Raw genomic sequence first — 26,298 nt, forward strand, 5'->3', positions numbered from 1 at the left:
ACTGGCTCAGCTGTATCCAGAAGTGAACACGATGGGGGGGACGTGTTTGTAGGAGAAACTTGGAGTATGAGCCCACTTAGCCACCTAAGCTCTCTGACCCAAAGGCGCCAACTTGTATTGCTGTAGAAAGCCATTAAAGAAGCCCAAGCCCAGCCCCTCTGCCTAGCCCACATACAAGGGAGCCACCAGTTTGGTTCAGTTGTCTTTCAGTCAGGTCAACTCCTTGTGGCTCCACTTAGGGTTTTCTTGGCAGAGATGTGCTGTGGTTTTTCATTTCTCCCTCCCGCTCGTTTTATGCATGAGGAGACTGAGGCACATAGGGTGAAGTGACGTGCCCAGGGTCACACAATTAGGAAGAATCTGAGGCCAGATTTAAGCTCAGAAGAATGCAGGTGTGGCACTCCATGTCCTATGGTGCCACCTAGCTGTCCTACAAAACACACAGGGTAAAGGAGGGGAAAGAATTAGGCATTGGAAGGCCCAGGAAAGGCTCCCTACAGAAGGTGGCATTTCACCTGAGCCTTAAAGGAATCCAGGGAAGGCAAAGGCAATGGAGGCGACCATTCGAGGCATGGGGGATAGCCAGTACAAAGGCCCAGAGATGAGAGATTAAGTATCATACAAGGAAGAGCAAGCTGGCATAGTTACTTTACAGATGGGCAAACTGAGTCGCAGGAAGGTGAGGTTATTTGCCCAAGTCACATAGCCAACTGGTGACATCAGTAGGTGTGGGAGGCCATTAAGAGAAACAGAGTCTCAAATAGATAAAAATCTGACAATCCTCTTTTGACCCCTTTTATGATCCATATCTTTTCTTATTGGGAAAACATTATAGACTTATTGAAAAGCTTTAAGTTCCTAGCAAACCAACAGGTACAGAGTTAACAATTTCTCTCCTTGATATTTAAGAAGCCTGAACTCCAAAAATATATTACTTAAACAATCAAGGTCAGAACTGGACAAAGATAGACAAGACTTTATCTGACCAGGTGCAATCCCATAAATCAAGCGTACAGGACTCAATTTGTTTAGGGTATCTATGAAATATATTTCTGCTCCCCAAATTAATCTCCTACTGATTGGTGGTTGGAATTTGGCCTTTGACTCTGGACCTCTCTCTCTACTTTTTAGACTTTAATGGGTTCTTGTATAATTTGTAACCCCTTCACAGCTGTGATTCTTTCTCTGTGCTCTTTGTGTGAAACCAGTATATAGTAAACATAAGACTCCACGGCAAGTTGGAGCAGTTATGAGCTAAGCATTTAGTCTGACTGTTCTCATTCAATCCGACGCCACTAAACGCCATTCAGAACCCCCAGAAATATAGAGCTGGTTCTCTATAAGTAGGTTTTGAACTCAGATCTCATGACTTCAAGCTGGCAGCCCTGGTCTGTCATGCACTGTCCAGCACAGCCTCCATCCTCCCAAGCTGGGGATGAAATGTGAGAGGCCCAGCAGCTGCTTCACATCTACTTCCCAGATTTCTCCAGCTCTTAGAAGGCATCACATTCCAGAGGCATGTGGAGATTGGTGGCGCCAACTTGCTGGAGAGAGATTTAATGAATAAAACACTAAAGAGGGAAAGACATGAAGGCGATGGGGGCTGGTGCCACCCCCTTCCTCCAGAGCAGGAGCTCACTGCCTGCACCTGGGTCCTGGGGATGTGCTTTGACCCTGGAAATATCCAAGTCTGGAGTAATGAGCCATGCTGCCCAGGGACTCTGCCTCTGTTTGGTGGGGAGGGGCCCACATGATCTCTGCCAAATGAGCCAGAGAAGGAAATGGCCAACTGCTCCCCAAATGGGGTCCCAGAGAATTGGACAACCAAAAGGGCTGAGCAACAAGAACTCCACCAACAAAATGATCTCCCTGCTTCCCCCTTTTACCTTACACAGACTGGTGTCCCTCTGCCTCTAAGCCTACCTAATGGGGCTCCCACCCTGAGCCTAGCTGGGAAGCCCACTCAAGCATGTGGGACCTCTGAATTGCGTCCATTCATTCTCTTCATGCGTCCATGCTTCTCTCTTCAAGAACTTGGGCTGCCAATAAGGTGCGATTTTGGTTTTTGCTGGAGCAGCCTGTCCTTGATCTAGATCCCAGGTTGCCATTGCCTTCTCCTGGGTTCTGGAAGCATCCCCTTGCAGAGGAGCCACATCAAATGATAGATTGCACATTTGGCCCCCAAGTCCCTTTCTCTGGTACCACATCCTGGTATTGGCTGCTCCTTCCTCCAGGCAGTACTGAATGGAGCCTTGGCCCTCAGTCTCCAAAGAGAGGCAAGCCTGGAAGTCAGCATGATCTAGCAGAATGGGCAACGTAGCCAAAGGCCCAGAGGCCTACATCAGCTCGGGCAAATCACTTGCTTTCTCCTGAGACTCAGTTTCCTCTGAACTACATGACTACTGAGGTCCCTTGCAGCTCTCGATCCCGTCTATAATCTTAGAGATTATAAAAGTACCCCAGAGAGCAACAGTACCCAGGGAGCCCTCTATCAAGGGGCGCAGTCAGACTCATTACAAGAGACAGAAAAACTGGCAAAGACCTAGAACCCAAAAGGACACAATTCAGTTTAACAGCGCCTTTCTTTTGGCATCTACTAGAGCAAGGGTCGGCAACCTTTTTGGCCGTGAGAGCCATAAAGGCCACATTTTTTAAAATGTCATTTCGTGAGAGCCGTGCAGTGCTCACAGTGCCGCTCCTGTAACAGCACCTAAAAAAACATGGACTTTATGGCTCCTGCAGAAAGAGCCATATCTGGCCCTCGAAAGAGCCAGATATGGCTCCAGAGCCATACGTTGTCAACCCCTGGCCTAGAGGAATGCATTATGCTTAGTGCTGAGGATGCAAAGACAAAAGGCGGGGAGGGGTGACCTCCAGAGAACTTGCCCCTCATAGGAGAGAGGACACACGGATGCTGGGTACATTGGAGTTGTGCGCCATGTTTGAAAAGCTCGAGCTCCAGTGCAGGGTAAAGTGCCTGACTTTGTATGCAGGTTCAGGACAGAGAACTGGGAGAGGGAAAGCCCTAACAGTGGGATAGACCAGGCCTGGCTTCTCGGAGTGGCTGGGATCAGAGTCGAATCTGGGAGGAATTTCTGGGAGGACAGTGTGAGCGAGAGTGGCACCGGAGAGGCGGGCACGGACAGGTAGGGGCCACTTGGAAGGAGCATTTGTGTGTCGATGAGAACACAGCTCCATGAGAGGATCCAAGTATCCTGGCCAAGACTTCTCGCCTGGTACAAAAAGACGGTGGGGAGCAGAGCAGTGATATCTTCCAAGGACATTGACTCTTCCTAGAAGCCCTGGAGATCTTGGAGGGCTCCTTCTGCTTTAAGGATGCAAATGAATGGATGCCAATTCCAGATCCATTGACCCAGAGCACCGTAGAATCTCTCAGGCTACTTGGTTCTGCCCCTACTTGACCAATAATCCTCTCCTAGCTGGAGAAATGCCACCCACTGAGATTCCTATGCCGTGACATGGCAAAAACTACCATTTCTAAGATGTGGGCCATCTCCAGAGGCTCATGGCACCACTCAGCTATCATCCATTATACATATGCAAAGAAGCTGCGGTCAGCTTGGGACAAGCCGGGTTTTGTCCCAGGATGCTGGCATGGCGTGGAGTGAAGGGAACTCACGCCATTCCTTGTGCCCTCCACCTCACCCAGGCATGGTCTTCTGGACCCGCTGACTCCCCAGATTCGAATAAGCACGTTCCCCCTCCCAATCCCATTCAGTCGTTTTTGCCCCAAGAGAAATAATTCCAGGCTCTACCTGCAAGTCTTCTTTTCCCTGTCACAACAGAAGTGAATGATTGATAGGCTAAGAGGAAGAAAGGATCACCTTCCTTATTGCCTTAGTTCATTCCTGCCTCTCCTTTTGCCTCATTATGAGCCACATATTACTCAGACCCAATCGGTTATACTACCGATTGCCTCAGGCTCCCCCAAAAGTCTGGCACTTCCTCTGGGAATGTTATTCATGGCGGACAAAGGCATGAAAGCTGCACTTGGAAGGTTCTTCTCTGAGAAGTCATGTGCCCGAGCCATGGAGAGTAGCAGAGTCTTACAGGAAAAGGCAGTGGTGGAGAACTCTTGCAGAGGGAGATGATCTCGCAGATATTCCCAAAGAGAAAAATGACCAGTTAAGGAGGTAAAGCTTTTAAAGCACCTACTATGTGCCAAGCACCGAAGAGGCAAACATGAGGAACCCTGACAGTTCCCAGCCTTAAGGAGCTTGTGTTCTAATGGGTGAAGAAGACAATTCATAATGAGGAGCTGGAAAGGGAGGCCTGAAGGTCTGGTTCTTGGTAAGATAAGGCACAAGCTCAGCTTCAGAACCCATCGTCTCAGGGACAGAGTCCAATGGCAGGGGGAAGGAGGGAGGGACAGGGAGGAAGACGAAGATGAAGACGAAGATGAATGGCGGGTCCTGTGCTGCAGAAAGGTAGGGAAATGGGTGGCAAGTGGTCATAAAACAGAGGCTAAGCAACGTCCGGCCCCCTAGGCTCCACTGGCATCCCAGCAGTATCTGGAAAACCAGAAGGCCGCCAGTACATTGACAGTTCGCCCTTGTGATGATTCTTGGGGGAGACGTGGACAGGAAACATAGACTGTGTGCTCTATCACTGGGGGAAGAGCACGCATTGCCTGGAATATTCACACTCACACTCACACACACACACACACACAGGTACCATCCTAAAATGGTGTCGTTGTTCAGTGATAGCCAGTTCTTTGCGACGTCACGGATGAGGCCTGCCAGACCCTTCTATTCTTCGGTAGCCCGCAGACTGCCCAAGCTCGTGGCGATCTCGTCCTCCTCCGTCCCCTTCACCTTTTGCCTTCAGTCTTTTCCGGTGAGTCCTGGCTTCTCAGTGTGTGAATAGCCTGAAGTAGATTCTTTACGGATTGACGGATCAGACCTCCTCGCTGCCCGAGGGACTCCCCAAAGGCTTCTTCAGCCCCATGATTGTAACGACCCCAAAGCATCCATTCTGTGGTGCTCAGCTTTGCCTCTTCAGACCTGCCAGCAAGGCAGGTTCTCTGCCTTTTCGTATCCCGTCCAGATGTGCCAGAGCTTTCCTCGCGAGGGCCAAGCACTGCAGCCACCAGCTGCTGTGACCTTTGAGCCCAAGATGGACAATCTGATGCTGCCTCCATTTCTTCTCCCTCTTCTTCTACTTTGTAAATTCAGTTCTTTTCACTAAAGATTTGCCTTTGGATTCAGATTAAAGCGTCCGTTGATGCTGCTCGCCCTTGCCACAAGATGGTGCCATTGGCCGTTTTCTTCTCAATCCCAGCCTCCCCTCTGCCAATATCCCCAGGCCATCCAGGCACACTCAAAGCATTTCCAAGAATAAGATTCTGAACCCAATCAAGACGTTCCAAATTGAAAGCAGGAGCTTGGCACCCACTCCTCTGTTTGCTAGTGTAAACTCGTTCGTGGAAGTCAAGTCCTTGAATGCAATCTTCGGGCCCCTGGAATTTTCAGTGGCGTGTTATCTGTTTCTTTCTCTGATGTTTTATGAGACCCAAACAGAGCCTGAACACGTCTCCGCCCCATTTGGAAAGGAAATTGTATGTGTAGAAGCATGACAGTGAGGATAGAGTGCTGGGCACAAGGGTAGGAAGCCTTGGGTCCAAATACCATTTCACACGTGGGCAAATCACTTCCCAAGATCATAGCCTCGTTGCCTTAGATCCAGGAAGGTCTTTAGAGCTCATCAAGTCTAATGGCCCCATTTTACATAGGAGGAGACTGAGGCACAGAGATGCTAAGTGGCAGGACCGAATGAGAGCATGGTTGTAAAGTACTTGGCGTGGCGCACATAGTAGGTGCTATATAAAAACATCAGCCACTATTATCACCGTTGCTACTTCCCAGGGTGCCGCAGCTCTTCAGTGTCTGAGGGGAGAGTCAAAGCCAGGAAGGACTCACCCCTGTGTCTTCATCTACAAAACCGAAAGCCCTTTGCGCTGCTTTGTTGTTTGGGCGTTGAAAGTGTGGGGAGGAGGTAGAGACTGAGGCTTTGTGTGTCATGAAAGGCCCCAAAGCGAACTGAGGCTGGGAAAAGAGAAGAGCCTTTTTACACTGGGAACCAAATTCTCTCTCTCCTGGGGCCATTTCCAAAACATTCCTCATCTAGTCCAGAGCCGGCCCTCGGTGGGGTTTTGCAGTTGGCTTCCTCAGTCCTTCGAAGGGAGAGTCCACAGGAAATGTGAAGAGCGCGTTTGAAAAACCCAACGGAGCCTCGGAGGAGGGCCAAAGCAAATCGGAGGTACACGGATGTTGCCCAGGAAATGGCAGACAGGAAGAACTTGGGATGTGTGGCTCAGGGCACAGGAGCCACTGGAGGGAGGGGGGGCGGCACCCGGGCAGAGCAGACAAAGACTCGGGACTGGCTGAGGAAACCAGAAGCCAGACATATTAAAAACCCACATGTGGTGTTTAGAGCTGAAAATGAAAACAGAACAGTCGTATTTGCTGGGTGCACCGAGAGGCAGCAGACAAAGCCTGTAAATATGATTTACTGCAGTCATTCTTGGCTTCGTTGCCAAAGTCTTCTCCGGCGCCGCGATCCGAAAGCCTGGCTTCTGAGGCCCTCGAGGAGCTTTCCTTATCGCCTGTCCAGCTCTGGCAACCAAACCATGGCTTGGACTATACGGACCTTCGTTAGGCAGCAAGGTGACATCTCTGCTTTTCAGTACGCTGTCCAGATTGGCCACGGCTTCCCTTCCGAGGAGCAAGCAAGCGCCTTTTCAGGTCGGGGCCGCAGGCTCCGTCTGGCCAAGAACACGCAATCCATTTGTGCTCCCTCCGCCTGCCGGGAAGTGATGGGCCCCGTTGCCAGGATCTTCGACGTTTCGGTGTGAAGCTTCAAGCTATGAGAGAAGTTCGAGATTGCGATTCGTTGGCAGGAAGCAGCTGAGCTAAGAGGAGTCCACAAGAAAGTCTATAATCTTGGCAGTCGGGAGAACAAGGATCGGTTGAAATGAGAGGAAGCACGTGGGGGGAAATGCAGTCAGACGTGACGGTCTACAGTGTAGGCAAAGGAGAGGAGAGCCCCAGAAGCCCTGCCGCCGATTTTACTCTCTCCTTTGGAGATCACATTCACGCCAGTGGGCACCGTCAGTGGTCAGCTCTGGGCAGACGACCGACTCCCAAATCTCCAGGTCCGCCCTGAGCCTCTGGCCCCAACTACCAACCATCTGCTGGGCATCTCACCGCCATGTCGAAATCGGATGCCTCATCCCCCTCCCCCTCTGCTTCTCTCTTTCTGGTGGTGCCAGGGCCGTTCTCTTCCCTCCTCCTCATCCTCCCAGTAATCCGAGTCACGCCAGCTCTGTGCGCTGCACCCCCTTAGTTCTTCTTACATTTGTCCCCTCTTCACATTGCTGCCACCTGGGTTCAGTCTCTGTCATCTCCATGCACTTGGACTATGGGATGGCCTACCTACCCTCCAGAAGTGCTCAGTGGCTCCCCCTAACCTGGAGGATGAAGCCCAGCCGGTCTCCACTCGGGGAGCTCTTCAGCTTCCCTTCCCAGGCCTTCCTTTTCTATGGTATACAAAGAGAAAAATGCAAATTACAACTTGGAATCTCTATTCTGTCTGGATGCCTTTAGAGTGTGAGTGTGTGTGTGTGTGTGTTTGTGTGTGTGTGTGTGTGTGTGTGTGTGTGTGTGTGTGTGTGACATACACACACACACACACACACACACACTTCCTAGACTGTCTTTTGCCTTTTTTCATCTTGCAGCATTTAGCACAGTACCTGGCACATAATCAGGGTTTGCTAATTGATTGGGCATAACGAACGTGAGCGTCTGTGCTGCGGAGAAGGTGCTGGCCTGTGGTTCAAATCCCAGCTCTGCCAACTTGACTGGCTGACCTCGGTCACAACCTCACTTCCAGGGGCTTCTGCTTCCCCGTCTAGAAAAATGAGACGGTAATATTTTGTACCCATAACCTTACCAGGCTGTTGTGAGCCCTCCCAGGGCTCTTCTCTCTCATGTGAGTAGAAAGGCCCCTGGGCTTCAGGTTAGGAGCCTGGATTCGGGTCCTGCCTCTGCTACGTGACCTTGAGTGAGTAAATTCTCACTGAGCCTCAGTTTGCTCCTCAGAGTCGGATTAGATGGTCTCCCAGTGGCAGCATTCTGTGGTCGTTATTACTGTCCAATGATCATCCAGTTTGCCTTGTTAATATCATCACAGTTCTGCCCTCCCTCGGCTTAAGAGTTGAAATTATTGGCTCTCGTTGGCACTCCGCCACCTCGCCATTGGTAGGGCAGGCCGGAACTGACTACAAAATAAGCAGCTGGAATTCTGGAGTTCTCATCTTGACTCCCCACTAGGGTTGGTTTGGTACGTCAAATCGGGATGCTTTAGGGGGTTGTTGAGCCTGGAGAAGATTTCTGGATGGGGGAGGATTCGGTAGGGGCTACGTGGGAGACCCATTAGACTAGTCCTCCTTGGCCCTGAGTAGAGCCAAGAACAGCAACTAGAGAGGAGAGCAGTCACATGCGCTCTGTGTTCTGCTCTCTCCTAATAGAATGGAAGCTCACCGAGGGCAAGCATTTCATTTTTGTCTCTGTATCCCCTACCTGCTATATGGTAGGTGCTCTAGAGACGTTTTCTTCTTTCAAAGCTCACCAGATACCACCACCTCCATGAAGTCTTCTCTGATTATTACTCCCCTCCCTCCCCCAAAAAACCATTGACATGTACTCTTCTCTCCTTTGGCTCATGTTCAGCTCACTGCACATCCAAGGCAATCCCACGAACAGAGGAGTTCCTCGAGAGCAGGGATGGGGGGGGGCTGCTTTTCATTTTGGTATCGTCCAGCACTTAACGGTGAGGAAGTATCCAAGAGAGGGCGCGGATGTGAAGGCTTTGCAGTTTAGAGTTATTTTCAATGATTCTATTTGCGTCATGACAGAGATCAGAATGGGCCATTGACCTCAGCTCAATCATCCTTTCATGAGCTGACCAGTGAGATTCTGGGACACTCAAGACAGCTAAGTGCGGAGAACACAGGATTTGAAATCAGGAAGCCCTGAGTTCAGATTCGGCTTCTGATATCTTCTAGCTAGGTAACCACGGGCAAGCCACTGGAGAGTACCTCAGTTTCCTCATTTGTAAAGTGGGGAAAATAGCACCTTTCTCACAAGGTTGTTATTAGGATGACTTAACTTCTCTAAAATGCTCTGCAAATCTTGAAGGCCTATATAAATGCTAATAATAATAATGATGATGATGTTGCTATTGGTTACGTAAGGTTACTGTCCAATCCCTGGTACCTCATATGTTCTCCTTTTCTAAGGATGTTCATTTATAGCTGGAGATCCCAAGTCACAAATGGGCCTCTAGGCCACAATACCATACAAAGATGGCAGAGCAATTAGCTTTCTTAGATCAGCTGCTGCCACCACGAGCCAGGGGCCAGCTGTCCTCTTCAGATGATCTCATAAGGCAAGAGGAAAGAGGAGGAAAGGGCTCTGAAAACGTAGAGAGCTGCCTCACCTCCCTGGCATTTGCCTTCATTATTGCATCGACTCCCAACTTGGGGAGAAGGGACCAGGAAACGGGTCAGAATCAAAACAGATGGAAAAAAAGAACCTCACGCTACGAAATCAAACACACAGAAGAAACCAGTTTGTACTTAAATGTCTTTTATTTGAACTAATATTTGCCACCAAATTACATCACTTTTAATAGCTTAGAATAACAATATGACCTTGAAAATAGAGCAAACAGCTTGCCAAAGCAAGAGTACATTAAGACTATGGGTACATTTTTCTTCCTTCTTTGGTGATCCCTGCTCCTTGTTTTAGGTGGAAAGACCACAAGTGTATTTATTTTTTGAATCAGCACACCGCCTCTACCCTAGACTGACTTCAGCTATTCATAGCACTCCCTCCCCTCAAAAATATCTTCTATTCAACAGCATTTTCAATTTTTTAAAAAAGGAAAAGACTTGGATCAAACCCATCCCCAAATGGATCCAGGAAATCGTTTCGTTTGTGGCGTCTGATAGTTGTCTACACTTGGAAAAGCAGACGAAGGTTTAAGACACATTCCCCACTCCCTAACGGCTGTATTCTACCTCGAAGAGGTGTTTAAAAAAAGTAGGGGGGAGGGAAGGGGAGGAAGGGGGAGCCAAGACTGTTGCAGTCTTGTTTATAAAGGAGCCAAAACCTTTTGATGTACAAAAAAGCACCACGGAGAAAGAACACTGAAGGACAGCGATCCTTAGAAATACGAGAACCTGACCTGATGCAATCTTCGAGTCCTTTCTGTTAAGCAGCTTCAAATCTACAAAAATAATCCCCAAGGGGTCCCGGATGGAGAACTAAGCTGATGGGTAAAATGTGAATTACTGCCTAGCAGGATCAGACCAATCGGTTGGAGTAAACCCTAGTGGGAAAATACAGAAATAACATATAGCGATTGGGAACTTGCGGCACGGCGTTCTAGGGGGAGAGAGGCCAATGGTTTGGCGAGGAATCCATTTTATGCGCTCTTGACAAATGGACTTTCCCCGTGTGTTCTCTCCCTGAGAACTCAGATGACGACGGTGGTGGTGATGACGACGAAAAGTCCTTTAAAGGTCAACAGTCCGTAAGCCAACAGCATTTCTTCCTAGAAATAGTTGATCTGGGAGTCATGCAGGGAGGGGAGAGGAGGGTGGGGGAGGCAAGGGTTTCTGTTTGCATTTGGATGGACTCTTTTATACCCTCTTCATCCCTCTGCCCATCAAGCAGGCAAATACTGTCATAACCATCTTCGGTTTCACTTCCACGAGGTCTTCAGGAAGAGCGTAGACCCTGGCTCCGATCTTCCTGGCCATCGACACGGCATACCTATATTCCAAGGAAAAAGAAAGAGAGCCTTGTCAATCAGATGCCCCGGGCATCACAAGGCCCTCAGCTCAAAGTCATCTTCTGAAATGTACACACTCACCCGCTGCTCCTTGTTCTAAGTGGCTTGGCTAGGCCTCCCCTCCCTCCCTTCCACGCCTGAAAACTCCCCGAGGTCAGCAAAGACTCGTTTTGTCGAACCAGACTCCAGAAAGGGTGGCCTAGCCAGGCAGTGTTTGTGTAAATGGGGGGGGGGATAGTTAACCCTTCCTCGGTGACTGATTTTTTCTTCCCGGTCTCTGGCACGTGGTGGATGGGCGGACGGGTGTTACTGAATTATTCTTGCTTTTCCCCTAAGTTGTTCAACTTTGCCAGGAGCTTGAGTTTCTTACCCCAGCCAGTCACTTGCCTGAGGCACAAAAATCTCTTCCCAGTTTATAAGAGTGCAGAAGAAGTCAGGTGAGCAGTGATGACCTCTTGATCTAGGCCCTGCTGGGGGCGCCTAAGCTAGTGCAGAGGCCGCGTTTGTGTGCAATCCAGCTTAGCGGTGCTTTTTGTCTTCAGCAAACGAAGCTTTGGTGCACCCTTGTTTTCCATACACAGAAAACCCCTGTCTGAGGCGAGGTGGCCAGGCGCCTGGGCGACTATGGCCGGCACTCAGGGAGATGTCAGAGGGCTTCCTTTATGTCATAAGAAGACTGCCACCCCCACCGCAGGGGACACCCATATGTGTGGGCCGGGGGAGGGCATACCCCAAGGCATAAGCAGTACATGAGGCCTCAGCACAGAAAAAGCCCATCTAAACCTATCTGTGATTTTCTGGGCTCTGGAAATACCGAAGCAAAAGCAAAACATTCGGGGAGACAGACAGAATGGAGCCGGGAGAGAGCACTAGGAGCTGGGAACAGCTTCCTGGAGCGAGAAAGGATACACCAGGCAAGCCAGGGGGACAATCTGTGCAGAAAGGCATGGAGGCTGCAGCTGCGGCGTCTTCCATAGATCTAGCTGGCATCCATGAACCTGGGGGCCACAAGGGCTCCTGGGACAGATTTCCAGAAGTTCAGGAATTTAGAGGGAAGGTGGGAATCTTTGTCTTCACTGGCCTCTTCACTAAAATTTAGCATTTCCTTCAATGATTTAAAAACAGCATTCTGAGAAGGGGTCCAGAACGCGAGACTTACAGATTTCCAAAGGAGTCTCCCATCTCCTTTGATCTTCACAATAGCCCTGCCAAGTTGGTGGTCTAAGGCCGTGATGGGCCAAAGGAAAGGAAATGCTCCTCTGTCAGTCTGTTTCTAAGGCAACTCTTTCCAAGTCTCATTGTATTGTATCCTGCTCGTTGTATTTGTCAGATTAGGAATAATGTCACGTGGGGGGGATAGAACATTTCAGGGGTCCGTAGTTTGCCCATCACTAGTCTAAGAAGTAGCTCAATTTTCCAGATTAGGAGACAGAATCAGAGATGCCGTAGCTTGGCCCACAGTCACCCAAGTGGTAAGTATCAGTGGTGGGATGTGAACCCGTGGCTCTCCAGAGTCCGTGTCTAGGGTGCCCTTTCCACTGAAAGGTCAGCATTTAAACAGCAAGGACAGAAGGCAGAGGGGCAGAGAATGCTTTGAACCAAGGGAAGATAGGAGAGAGAAAATGATGGCAAGCTCCTGGGACACCCAGCCAGGAGTCACTCCACTCACTTGGCGTTGTTGTGCCTATCCTCTTCAGTCAGGTTCCCGCTCTTCACTAAGTCGTAGTTAATGCATCCTGGCTGGATGGCGTCGATTAAATCCACAACCGCCAAACTCGAGCTGATTGTCTTGTCCTGGTACAAAACAGAACCAAAAAGCATTTCAAAATGGGTTACCTGGGAACCCACGTGGAGAGCTGGGACAGGGCCAAGGGCAGGAAGCTGCCCGCCATGTTGGCTTACTTTAAAGCTCTGGATGGAGGTTGACTTCCCAGCTTCCCCTAGTGTTCTGTTCACCCAGTTCACGATGATGTCATCGTTAGCTTTTTGGCCATCACCAAGATCTTCCAAGACATTCAGTGTGTATCTACAGGAGAGGCAAGGGTAAGCAGACCTAATCTGTGAGACCAGCTCTTCCTGACTCCACCACCCTTCAAGGCAGTGTGACTATGCCACATTGCCTCGAAGGGTGTGATGAAAATGATTGACGGGGGGTTGGGGGGGGCGCAGCTGAGTGGCTCAGTGGATTGAGAGCCAGGCCTAGAGATGGGAGGTCCTAGACTCAGACACTTCCCAGCTGGGTGACCCTGGGCAAGTCACTTGACCCCCATTGCCTACCCTCACCACTCTTCTGCCTTAGAGCCAATACACAGTATTGACCCCAAGGCAGAAGATGAGGGTTTAGAAAAGAAAACAATTGACAAGGTGGCAGCTTTCAACTCCCTACATAAGGAGCATTGCAGATCTCCTCCCAGAAGCAAGTAGGGCACATGCCGGTGCTCAGGCATAATGGCCCCTTCATATCATTTTAGTGACGGTCCCTCCATGTTTTAAATGGGGGCCATCATGACTGATGAATTATGTTACTGTCAACTGGATAAGCTTTAGCATCACATTCCCACTTCTACGAGCTGGGGGGCCCCACATGGCATCATTTCCCACCACTTATCATTTGAGCTCTTCCTTAAAGCCAAAGTCTACAATCTCAGAGCTATCAAACCAGTGCCCGTTCTCGAGGTCCACGCTGCCACTACCCACCTTCTCATAAGCTGCCAGACCACAGCTAGTGTCAGGGTTGGGTTGCCATCATTCAGATCCTGTCCACCAATGCCAACCAGGGAGAACTTGGCAGGGTGCTTCCCCAAATCCACGGCATAGTTGCAGTTTTCCAACTGTGTACAGACACACGAACATCAAGTGAAGAATTCCGAAAGCGACAACAAAGCAAGCCCAGAAGCTAGCCAGAGCTCCGCAGGGCACCTCAGCCCAGCCCCAACAGCTACCTTTTTCATGTTGGCACCAAGCTTAGGGTACGGAGGCTTGTTGACCTTATTCCAGTCAACGGGGACTTTAATCCTTTCATACAGCTGTAAGATGACCAGGGCATCTTGCAGGTCACTAGACAGAAGAGCAAAGAAGGGGTCAGTGCTTTCAGGGAATCCGGCCCTGGTGAGTCCAGAGACCAGAAGAAAATGATGCTCTTCCCCTTCCTCCAGCATCCTCTCCTGAAAATGGAGCTGGGAAAGAAGCCCATGCTTGCTACCAGACATCCGGAACCACAGGGAGACTCGCTCTAATTCACTTGGGGTTCTCCAGCAGTGATCAAATATCTTCAGATTCTGAAAATCGTGACAACGATACGGAAAGGAGGTGAGAGAAGTGAGGACACCTAGCATAAATGGGTGTGGAATGCCTTCTAGCTGGGCAGAAACTTGTGGGCCATCCAGTTCAATGTCCTCGTTCTACAGAGGAGGTAACTGAGGCCCAGCAAAAGAGAACCAGCTGTCCAACCTCGCCAGAGTAGCAAGATTCACAAGTGCGATGGGAACTCGAGCCCTCTACCTCCAATGTTCTTCCCATTCAAATAGCGATTGGAACCCAAGCCCAGCATTCTATCTGCTGCCCCAAGCGGCACCTACAACAAAACACTATGGACATGCCAAACCACGAGTTGCAAGCTTAACTCCTATGAGAACTCCCCCACCACTCGCCCTACTCTAAGGATGAAAAGACACTAGGGATCCCACTGAAGCTTCTTGAGGAGAGGAGTGGCAGGGCTAGATGTGATCTGAAATATTTGGGAACTGTGCCATGCAGAAGATGGGCTAATATGCAGCCTGAGTAGGAAGATAGGAGGTGTTCTGGGTTCAAATGTGGCCTCAGATACTTCCTAGCTGGGTGACCTTGGATAAGTCACTTAATTCCCATTCTCTAGCCCTTACCATTCATTCTTCCTCAGAATCAATCACTAATATTGAGTCTAAGCCAGAAGGAAGGGTTAAAAAAAAGGATGCCACCTGAATGAATTCCCAGAATTCACACTGCTGTTCCTTATTACCAATTTTTAGTTCAATTAATTAAAATTAATTTAATTTAATATAACTCGAATTTTTAAATTACCTTTGTAGAAGGAAACAAACCCCCCAAATTCAAGGTCCCTCCATTTGGCCAGATGGACTTACCCATACAGATGGTTTACGTGAGGGTTAACACCAAGAGAATTCATCCAGTTACGGAAAGTCCTTTCTTCTCGCGTTTCTCCTGTTGGAAATTGGCTTTATAAATATTTCCAAAGAGCACCCAAACGTGTGTCCAGCACTTGAGACACAACCTTATACAACATGAATGTGGAAGCTACAAGGCACACGTGCCCTGGTGGATATGTTAATGCTTGGGCCTACACTAAGCTATCCCTCCCTCCGGGTTTTCTTCACAACCAGGAATGAGATCTATTAATGCAACAGATAAAGTGAACACGGGAAACCTAAGAACAGAGGTCTTCACGAGGAAGCCAGCTAACTGCAAATGGACACCTGGCATGTGGGGAAACCTGCGAACATTCAGGAAGACCGTCCTGCCCATCAAAGTAGGCCCAGCTTCCACATCTGCCTACAGGTTACAAAACTAGTTAGTAGGAGGGCCAGGCCAACACATGAAATTCTCAACTCGCCCGGTCTCTGACTCTAAAGCAGCCCCCGAGGAGTACGAAAGGTTGAGGGAAAGGCACTTGGGCATTGTGAGCGGGGAGGTGCTGTGAAATGATGGTATTAAATAATGGTGGGCCAGGCCAGAATGAAATGGAGAAGAGAGAGCTTGAAGAGGCCTTCCAGTCATTGAAAAAAGGAAAGAAATGCAGCTTGGAGGGCAGCAGGGGATGATTTTAAATGGCCCTGGAGTTTGTGTCTGAGCACATTAGTTCAAATCCTAACTGCCGTGTACTGCTGATCAAGTAATTAACTGCTCTGAGCCTTGATTGGTTTCTTCCTCCTTTCCCTCAACCTTATGTACTCCTCAGAGGCTGTTTAAGAGTCAGAGGCTGGGCAAGTTGAGAATTTCATGAGTTGGCCTGGCCCTCCTACTAACTAGATTTGAGGATTTAATTAGGTCAATCTCTGACCACATGGAATTACCACAGCCTCTAGGCCTCATCCAGATCAACTCCCTTATTTTACAGGAGGAAACTGAAGCCCAAAGAAGGAAGAGACTAGAACAAGGTCTCCTTTTCCTGAATCCTAATTTGATGTCTTCTACACTAGGACAAAGGTCCCACTGAAAGAAAGCTCGCCAAATTGGCTAAGTGCTCCTAACAATTGGCTTTGGGGAGAGTAACTGATTTAACATTAGGAACATACTTGGCTACTTCATAGCCTCAATGAGGAATTGCAAAAGGGCCCAAGGAGTCAAGGCATCTCCAATGTCAAGAACCCAACTATATCGGTAAGGGCCTCTCCTTGCCTCTCCTCCAGCTTAGACATTCATGCTGCAATTCTGACCAAGAGGGCAGTGGGACTTTATGGGAGTGTGGCTGAGACTGCCATGGCTAGAGAGAGGGGCTGACTTTGGGAAATGGGAGTAGGCCAAGCTGGTGAAAATCTGTAGCCTCCTCCCATTCGGTCCCTTGAAGATCACAAGCGGGGAAGGGACTAAGCCTTTCTATCAAGCTGCTTGCCATGTGCCATGTGCTGGGCTAAGTGCTTTCCCAACATCCCTGGGAGGTAGGGGCTCCTTGGAGCTGCCTCTGCCATGGAGCTGAGTTTGGCCTGGGAAAACCCCACTCCAGTGCCAACTTCTTGGGTCACTCATCGAGAGAGACCGATACTCAACTTTAACCTCAAAACCTTTGATCGGTCCTAGCAAGATTTTCGTAGCCTAAACACAGCCTCCCTCTGGCCCCAACGTTGGTATGAGGCACAAACCTTCAAGTAGCGTCCAATCGATGTCCTGGTTCTCAGGCTTGGTGAGTGCTGGGTACTTGTTAAACAGGTTTGCCACAAAAGCCAAGTTCAGTTTGGGATTGCCACTGACAACATCAGCTGGGGTGACAAACTGTCGGCAGCCCAGTCTATCTGCCTGCTGGAGCATGTACTCGGCTCTCTTTAGGTCATCCTTTTCCTGGGAAAAGAAACCAAAAGCAGATGAGCCCCCACTGACTCTGTACTGGCCAGCAGCAGAGGAAAGGCAGATCAATTAGGCAAAGAGCTGGTTCCTCCACACTGAACCCCTGCTTAGTGACAAACAGGTCACACAAGTCTTGGAGGTGGAAAGACCTGGGTTCAAATCCTCTCCAACAGGACAGGCCCCAAAGAGGTAATGAGTGAGTAGCACCCCCCAAGAACTTTAGAGCGTGAGAGAAGTACCCACTGGGGCTCTCCCTAAAGAGAGGGAAGGGATCAGGCTGTTATTTCCCACATCCAAAAAACAAAGCGTTTTAGTATGATCTAACTGACATCCATAGCTGTGATTAATACCTCCTCTCCCAGAATACTTACATTGAAACCGGCCATGCTAATGTCAATCTGGGGTTCCCCTTCTTTCTGGCCTTTTGGAGCAATCTGATTTAGAAGATGGAAGTAGGCTCTGGAATCCTGCAAAAAGTGAAGAAGGTCAAGAAGAACCCAACTCCCAAATCAACAAGGAGAGTCATGAGCCACTGAGGATACCAAGAGGAAACAATCAAGCAAAACCAGAAATGGTCCCGGCTTCAAGGTACTTCCATTCTACCAAGGACGACCACGCTTCATTTGTTTGTCGTGTTTTGAAAGGCCTTGAAGCTATGTGGACCTCCATTCACAGAAAATACTCCCTGCTTCCCCCCCAACACATATGAACCATGCAATTATTTGAAAAAATGGGTTTCCCATTTCTCTTCCTTTTAATAAAGTTCCCATTGCAGTACAATACGTGAACACATGGCCAGTTCTGTACCTTTACTGAATTACTGAAGTCAATGAGCTTGGCAGATAAACCAAGCAATGGAACAAAGGCAGGAGAACAGAAGTCCAGGAAGCATCAAAGAGGAGGAAAAAAAGAATGAAATTATCACCAAATGCCACTTACTAGAATATGGGTAAAACCTCCAAGCTAGAGCTTTAGACTTTCTTAATTGAAAGAGTCAACCAAACTGGAAGCCTCTTTTCAAGAGAAAGATGGTACGTATTTAAGAATAGCAGAATTGGGGCCATTGTAGGAGCATGGCAGAGGCACAAATGAGCACTGGCCATCCCCACTCCTGCCCAATCATTGCAGGGTCCTCATCATCACAACCCCCACCTCAAGGGGCATGCCCAGAGAACAAAGAACCCAATCATCAGCTACAGCTGCTATCCCAGCGGGAAGAGAGCAGAAGACCGTAAAGAGAACAATCTATCCAACCTAGAGGGAAGAGCCCATAGGGTGGAAGAAAACACGGCATAGGAAAAATTGAACACACTTAAGGTCACCAAAGGACCATCTGCTTTATAAAAGGATTCTAGGGCAGTGATGGTGAACCTTTTAGAGACCACAGTGCCAGGCCCCGCCGCCGCCGCCGCCACCACCACCACCACCTTACCCCAGACATGGGAGGAATGGTGGAGAAGGGGGGAGGGAGCAGCTCCACCTGAGGCCCTCTGCCTTTCTAGTAACCAACTCTGCTAGGGACAGAGCACGTACCCACAGAGAGGTCTCTGCATGCAATCTTTGGCACACATGCCATAGGTTCACCATCAACCCTAGGGGATCACTGGGGTGAGTGGCATTTGTTTTGAATCCAGAAATCCAGCTGAAAGCACAACTTTTTTCAGAAGCAGAGATGTAAAGGCATTCCCAAAGCCAGTTAGAGCCCAAGAGTTCATTATATCCCACAGCCCACTGTGCTTCCCCCACTCCAGCCCAGAATGTCCCTGAAAGGACTGATTGCTTTCATGTCAGGCCTGCTGTTCCCTGCCCAATGTGATCTCAGGACAGGTGGCAAGGGTCTCTGATGAAGGGCCTGAGGCTGCCCCAGCAGCTGAGGATTGGAAGGTCCAGGCTTTTTGCCACAGGGATTATCTTTCATCTTCCTGAGTGGTCAAAGGAAGCAGGTGGCTAGAGAATGGTATTAATGCCTCTGCTTGACAGTTTTTCTCTGCTGCTCATCACTATGTAGCAGCAAATGCTGAGCACAACAGAAAAGGAATGTTATTCCTAAAGTAAAACAAAGGAGCTGAGCCAAGGGAAGGTCTGAGGGCATCAGCTCAAGTCAGAAAGTGTCCTAAGGTCCAGGAACAAAGTTGTAGGAGATGTATCTACCCTCAAAGCTAGAATAAAAATCCCAGTCCCTTGAACAATGTAGTCTGAGGCAAGTCCCTTAAACTCTTTGAGCCTGTTTTCTCCCCTATAAAATGAAGGGGTTTTACTCGGTCTCTAAAGACCCTTCTAAAGCTAAAACAATTTAGTGGTGGACCAGGGAGGGTTGGGGTGAGGGCAGGGTTTGCATAAAGGGGCCATGAGATAATCCAAATGGTGGTACAGAACCAATGGGAGAGGGGATGGTTCGATCCCTTCTCCCCATCCTGATGCGTACCCACTAGCCTGCTGTTTCATCTTCTCCTGAGGATGCCTTGCCTCCTCCCCCAGCCCTGGCAAGGGCAAACGGAACAGAATGATTGTGAGGTATAGGACCGATAGTTTCCAGGATGACATAAAAGCAAATTCATTTACCCAGTGATGTCAATATCTGAGACCCCAACCCAAGGCACCCCACTCTAAGTTACAGCTCTGTCATCCTACTACACTCCAGGCTCAGCATGTGATAGATAGAAAAGCTATCACTGTTGTCTCTTCCCATCATAACAAAGGGCCAAGTGTATGGCTGCTTTCTCATTCCCCACATTTCTCGGACCATCCGTTCTCGGGGCCCTGAGGTCCTGGGAAATCCTAGGCCCAGTCTGCTGCCCTTTTCTCGTGCCTTTCTGTGTGTTACCTTGATGTCAGAGCTAAGGTTGTTGATTTTGTGCCAGCCCGAGTTTTCCAGATGAAAGTTGGCCCAACGGAGCAGCAGTTCTTCTGGAGATAACTTCATGAGATCCTCCAAGGTCTCGCCATCTCGGAGTAAGGCTGCTAAGGCTACATTTAAGACAGAGCACCAGCACACCCGTTAGAATCACATTCCAGGCATTGACCTGCCCCTGTTGCCAATGGCTGGCCAGCTTCCAAAGTGGCTGCCCTCACGTCTGAGACTCTTTACTGGCTCACCCAATTCCCCTAGCATCCTTCATTCAAGAGAATTAAAAAAGAGCTTGATGTGGCTCGAACAGACAACCCGGGAGCCTCAGACCCTCAAAAAAGGCCTGCGGTGCTCTCAGTTGAGTCTGTGGCGAGAGGCTGAACTGATGCAAGGAACCCTAGAGGCCACGCTACTCACAAGCAGCCAAGCTGGGACTCCAAGCCTGACTATCTTTCTCCTTCCCTATATACTCTTTTCCTCCCCAATGGACCTGGATTCAAATGTTGGCTATGCTACTTACTAGCTCTGTGTCAGTCATTGTCCCTCTCTATCTTTAACTTTCAGTTCCCTCAGCTCCAAGTTAATGCTCCCTCTTTCAAAGTATGCCGATGGTAAGAGAGCAAAGCCCAGGTCCATCGGTAAAGGCTTTGGGGGTAGCATTATGCCCTTCCTTACTGTATTGCCCAATCAAGTTCCAAGGGAAGTTAGAGGCCAAATGGTTCAAGCCCCTGCTTTGGCAGAGGCTATTAACCGAGAGGTCAACAGAAGTATAAAAGTGCTTTGTTGGAGGTCACACAAGGAAGAGGTAGCAGAGCTGGGACTGGAACTCTGGTCCACAGGATCTGACTGCCAATCCAGAGCTGGGGGGGGCGGCTTGACATCTAGAGGATGCAGATAATTGTGAAGGACACGTAGAAGCCTCCCAATTCTGAGATGCTGGTCTAGCCGCCGGGTAGCTCACTGGACATCAACAAGCTCAGCTCTTTTCTGAAGCACTCTATTGCACTTGAGCATCCCCCCCTTAAAGGATGGCGTGCGCCACTCAATCCACATGCCTCAGAATGGCCCAACGAGTGGTAGATACCTTCATTTCTGCTGAGCTCAATATCGGCAAACAAGCCAATCTTAATGATTTGCCAAAGCAGGCCCAGGACCAGGTGGGGCTTTCCGGCCCGTAAGTCCTCGGCCCCAATGTTGACCACGTGGCACCCAATTGCAGAGGCCGAATTTAATGCCAAGTTTAAGTTCTCCTGCAAAAGAAAAAGCCAGAGAACATTTTGAAATTTCTGCCGAAGCAGCTGCTACTTGTCCAGGCCATGCAGGCAGCACCCACTGAGCTCAATGGTGGCACTGATTCACTTGCCCAAAACAACATACAACACCCCGCAGAAACCACAGCCAGGATCAGCAGCATACCAACCAGGGGTGGAAAAAGAAGGGAGGAAACTACTGGAGGATAAAACGAAGCTCCACCTTATTGTTACAGCTGCTGTGCCTGAATCGAGGAGGTTATTAAAAACCAGGCCCTGCTCTTGTGATGACATTTACAAGTCCGAGTTGAAAATCCTCAGGAAGCAATGCGGGTTTTAGAAAACGTTCTCATCCTACCTCTTCCTCTAACTCCCTAGGTCATCTTTGGCCCCTTGGGACTCGGCTGGACCTGATTGTTTCTACGGTCCCTTCCTACAAATCCATGTCCCAAAGAAGATGTGTCAAAAGGTACTCTGCCATGCTCACCTGTACTGTGTATTTGGGATGCTCTGGGGTTTTCTTTCTTTTTAAATTTTTTTAAAATTTCTTTTTAATGCACTTATTTATTTATTATCAACTAACATTCAATAACAGATTTGCACATAAGTTTTCCAATGTTATATGATCCAAATTGTCTCCTCTCCCTCCCTTTTTTCATTCCCAGAGCTGCCAAGCAGTTCAATCTGGGTTATATATGTATTATCACACAATACGTACTTCTGTATTGTTCATTTTCAAAAGAGAAGAATCTTATATAAAACTAAAACCCCAAAACATGTACCCAAATAAACAAGAGAAAAATCATGATTTAATCTGCATCCCTACTTCATCACTTTTTTCTCGAGAAGTTAAGAGCATCCATTGTCATAAGCGCCTCAGAATTGATCTGGATGGTCGTATTTCAAATAATGCCCAAGTCTATCGCATTTGATCACACCACAATACTGCTGTTAATGTGTATGTGTTTCCCTGATTCTGCTTATTTCGCTCTGCATCAGTTCATGAAGGTGTTTCCGGCTGTTTCTGAAATCATCCTGTTCGTCATTCCTTACGGCACATAGTATTCCATCACCATCCTACACCACGCTTTGTTCGGCCATTCTCCAATTGATGGGCATCCGCATAAATACTAGCTCTTTGCCATCACGAAAAGAACAGCTATAAATATTTTTGTACAAGCAGGTCCTTTCCCATTTTTTTATGCTCTTTGGAACATAATTCCAAATTGCTTTCCAGAATGGTTGGATGAGTTCACGACTTAACCAGCAATGCATTAGTGTCTAAATTTTGCCACATCTTCTCCAACATGTGTCATTTTCCTTTGCTGTCATATGGGCCAATCTGATAGGTGTGAGGTGGTATCTCGGGGTTGTTTTAATTAGCATTTCTCTAATCAAAAGGGATTCAGAACATTTTTTCATATGATTATTGGTTCAACCGCCTGCTTTTGCAGAGGTTATTAACTGAAAGGTCCATGGAAGTATAAAAGTGCTTTTTTGGAGGTCACACAAGGAAGAGGTAGCAGAGCTGGGACTGGAAGGTTGGCAGGATCTGACTGCCAATCCAGTGCTTTGATTGCTTCATCTGAAAACTGCTTATTCATATCCTTTGGCCATTTGTCAATTGGAGAATGACTTGGATTCTGATAAATTTGACTTAGTTCTTTATATATTTGAGAAATGAGACCTTAATCAGAGAAATGTTATAAAATTTTCCCCCAGTTTGTTGCTTCCCTTCTAATCTTGGTTGCATTGGTTTTGTTTGTACAAAACCTTTTTAATTTAACATAATCAAAATTATTCATTTTACATCTTGTAATGTTCTCTATCTTGTCTGGTCAGAAAGCCTTCCCTTCTCCATAGATCTGACAGGTAAACTATTCTATGTTCCCCCACGTTACTAATATTCTTTTATATCTAAATATATCTAAATCATATACCTATTTTGATCTTATCTTAGTATAGAGTGTGAGATATTGTTCTATACCTAATTTTTGCCATATTCTTTTCCCATTTTCCCAGCATTTTTGTCAAATAGTGAGTTATTATACCCCAAAGCTGGGATCTTTGGGTTTATCAAACACTAGATTGCTGAGGTTCATTGTTGAGGTCAACTCTATTCAATTGCTCCACCATTCTATGTCTTAGCCAGTACCAGATTGTTCTGATGATTACTGCTTTATAGTAGTTTGAGATTTGGTACTGCTAGGTCTCCTTCCTTCCTTTTCCCCATTAATTCCCTGGATATTCTTGACCTTTTACTCTTCCAGATGAATTTTATGTTATTTTTTTCTAGTTCTATCAAAGTTTTTTGGTAGTTTGATAGGGATGGCATTGAATGGGTTAATTAATTTAGGTAGGATTGTCATATTTAGTATATTCCATCAGCCTACCTACCCGTGAGCAATTCATGATTTTCCATTTGTTTAGATCTGACTTTACTTGTCAGATGTTTTGTAATTATATTCATATATTTGTCTTAGCAAATAGATTCCCATGGAGTTTCTCTTTCTAACTCTTGCTGCAGGACTTTGTTGGTAATATATAGAAATGCTGAAGATTTCTGTGGGTTTATTTTGTATCCTGAAACTGCTAAAGTTATTAATTATTTCAATTAGTTTTTGAGCTGATTCTCTACGTATTTTACCATATCATCCACACAAAGAGTTAGGTTAAGTTTCCTCATTGCCTATAACTCTCAATTTGACTGCTGAAGCTAACTTTTCTAGTAGTTTAAAATTAAATAATAGTGGTGGTAATGGGCATCCTTACTTCACCCCTTATCTTACTGGAAAGGCTTCTAACTTATCTTCATTACAGATGATATACTTGCTGAAGGTTTTAGATACTACTAATTAGTATTTTACAGAAAGATATTTTTATTGCTATGCTAAGTGTTTTTATTTTTTTTAATTGATTAATTGAGAAAAATTTTCCCTGGTTACATGATTCATGTTCTTTCTCTCCCCTCTTCCCACCCCACTCCCAGAGCCGACAGGCAGTCCCACTGGGTTTTACTTGTGTCACTGATCAAGACCTATTTTTATATTACTGATATTTGCACTAGAGTAATTGCTTAGAATCTACATCCCCAATCATATGTCCCCATCAACCCATGTGATCAAGCCATTGTTTTTCTTCTGTGTTTCTACTCCCACAGTTCTTTCTCAGAATGTGCATAGCATTCTTTCTCCTAAGTCCCTCAGACATGTCTTGGATCAATGCATTGCTTCTAGTAGAAAAGTCTATTATATTCAATTGTGCCACAGTGTATCTGTCTCCGTGTATAAGGTTCTCCTAGTTCTGCTGCTTTCACTCTGCATCCATTCCTGGAGGTCGTTCCAGTTCACATGGAATTCCTCCAGTTCATTATTCCTTTGAGCACAATAGTATTCCATCACCAACAGATAACCATAATTTGTTCAGCCATTCCCCAATCAAAGGGCATCCCCTCATTTTCCAATTTTTTTTTGCTACCACAAAGCACGGCTATAAACATTTTTGTACAAGTCTTTTCCCTTATTATCTCTTTGGGGTGTAAACCCAGCATTTCTAAGTGTTTTTAAATAGGAATGGATGTTGTATTTTGTCAAAAGCTTTTTCTTGGGGGCAGCTGGGTGACCCCTGGGCAAGTCACTTGACCGCCATTGCCCACCCTTACCACTCTTCCACCTAGGAGCCAATACACAGAAGTTAAGGGTTAAAAAAAAAGCTTTTTCTGCATCTATTAAGATAATAATATAATTTCTATTAGTTTGGTTCTATCAATATGGTCAATTATGCTGATGGTTTTTCTAATATTAAATCAGCTTTACATTCCTGGTACAAATCCCACCTGTTTGTGGTGAATAATCCTTGTGATATACTACTATAGTATCTTTGCTAATATTTTATTTATTTGCATCTATATTCATTAAAGAAATTGGTGTGTAATATTCTCTCTGCTGGTCTTCCTGGTTTACGTATCGGCACCATATTTGGGTCATAAAAAGAATTTGGTAAGACTCCTTTACTTATTTTGCCAAATAGTTTATATATATGATAGTTATATGTTATAGTTTATATATTCTGTGTATGTATATATATACACATACACACATATCTATTGTATATATAGTATGTGTGTATATATATATACATATATATGTATTATTGGTATTTATATAGTATATATAATTGTTCTTTAAATGTTTGATAGAATTAATTTGTCAATCCATCAGGCCATACAGATTTTTTCTTAGGAAGTTCATTGGTACTTTGTTCAATTTCTTTTTCTGAGATGGGATTATTTAAGTATTCTATTTCCCCTTGTTAATAGAGTGATTTGCATTTCTTTAATTATGAGAGATTTAGAGCACTTTTTCATGTGCTTATTGATAGTTTTTATTTCTTTATCTGCCTATTCATGTTTCTTGACCATTTGTCAATTGGGGAATGGCTTGATTTTTTGTACAAATGACTTAGCTCCTTATAAATCTGAGAAATTCGACCTTTGTCAGAGGCAAAAACCATCTTTCTTAACCTCTCCTACTTCTCTATATTCTATATCCCAGTGAGTCTGGCTGTTATTCCCTCTCTGAGCCAATTCCAATGAGCATAAGGTTTGAGTATTGCCTGTCACCAACTTCATCCTCACCTCCATTGTAATAGCTTTTTCCCCAGTGCCTCTTTATATGATGTAATTTACCCCATTTTACCTCTATCTTCCCATTTTTCTCAGTGCAATCTTTTTCACCATCTGATTTTTTTACGTATTATCCTAGACAGCTTACTGCATACCTTCTGTCTATGAATACTTCTTCTAACTACTATAATAAAAAATTTAAGGGTTACACATATTTCCATGCAGGGATATAAAAAAATTAGACTTTATTGAATCCTTTAAATATTTTCTCTTCATTATTTACCTTTTTATGCTTTTCTTGATTTTGTATTTGGATATATAAAATTTTGTGTTTAAGTCTGATCTTTCCTTCAGGAATGCTTGGAAATCTATTTTATTAAATCACCATATTTTCCACTGAATGAATATAGTCAGTTTTGACGGGTAGATGATTCTTGATTGTAAATCCAGTCCCCTTGCCTTCCAGAATATTATATTCAAAGCCTACTGATCCTTCAATGCAGAAGCTGCCACATCCTGTGCAATCCAGACTAGGGTTCTATGATACTTGAATTGTTTCTCCTTGTCTGCTTACAGTATTTACTCCTTGGCCCAGGAGCTCTTGAACTTGACTATATAACATTCCTAGGAGGTGT

General features: G+C 46.6%; 1 protein-coding gene across 1 annotated transcript in view; it reads right to left on the minus strand.

The window, feature by feature from the left end:
- Window positions 1–9,664: 9,664 nt before the first annotated feature.
- PLS3 (plastin 3) overlaps window positions 9,665–26,298 on the minus strand; it is a 50,636-nt gene continuing 34,002 nt past the window's right edge. The window contains exons 7-17 of the mRNA XM_044682960.1: window positions 20,874–21,039; window positions 19,766–19,908; window positions 17,749–17,775; window positions 17,313–17,408; window positions 16,740–16,935; window positions 15,006–15,084; window positions 13,827–13,941; window positions 13,582–13,715; window positions 12,787–12,910; window positions 12,554–12,678; window positions 9,665–10,865 (exon numbers count right to left, since the gene is read on the minus strand). Of these exons, the coding sequence (XP_044538895.1) occupies window positions 10,733–10,865; window positions 12,554–12,678; window positions 12,787–12,910; window positions 13,582–13,715; window positions 13,827–13,941; window positions 15,006–15,084; window positions 16,740–16,935; window positions 17,313–17,408; window positions 17,749–17,775; window positions 19,766–19,908; window positions 20,874–21,039 (1,338 nt within the window). The 3' untranslated portion in view covers window positions 9,665–10,732. The remainder of the gene's footprint in view (window positions 10,866–12,553; window positions 12,679–12,786; window positions 12,911–13,581; window positions 13,716–13,826; window positions 13,942–15,005; window positions 15,085–16,739; window positions 16,936–17,312; window positions 17,409–17,748; window positions 17,776–19,765; window positions 19,909–20,873; window positions 21,040–26,298) is intronic.

The sequence above is a fragment of the Gracilinanus agilis genome, chromosome X (genome assembly GCF_016433145.1).
Source record: "Gracilinanus agilis isolate LMUSP501 chromosome X, AgileGrace, whole genome shotgun sequence".
In the NCBI taxonomy this organism is placed as follows: Eukaryota; Metazoa; Chordata; class Mammalia; order Didelphimorphia; family Didelphidae; genus Gracilinanus; species Gracilinanus agilis.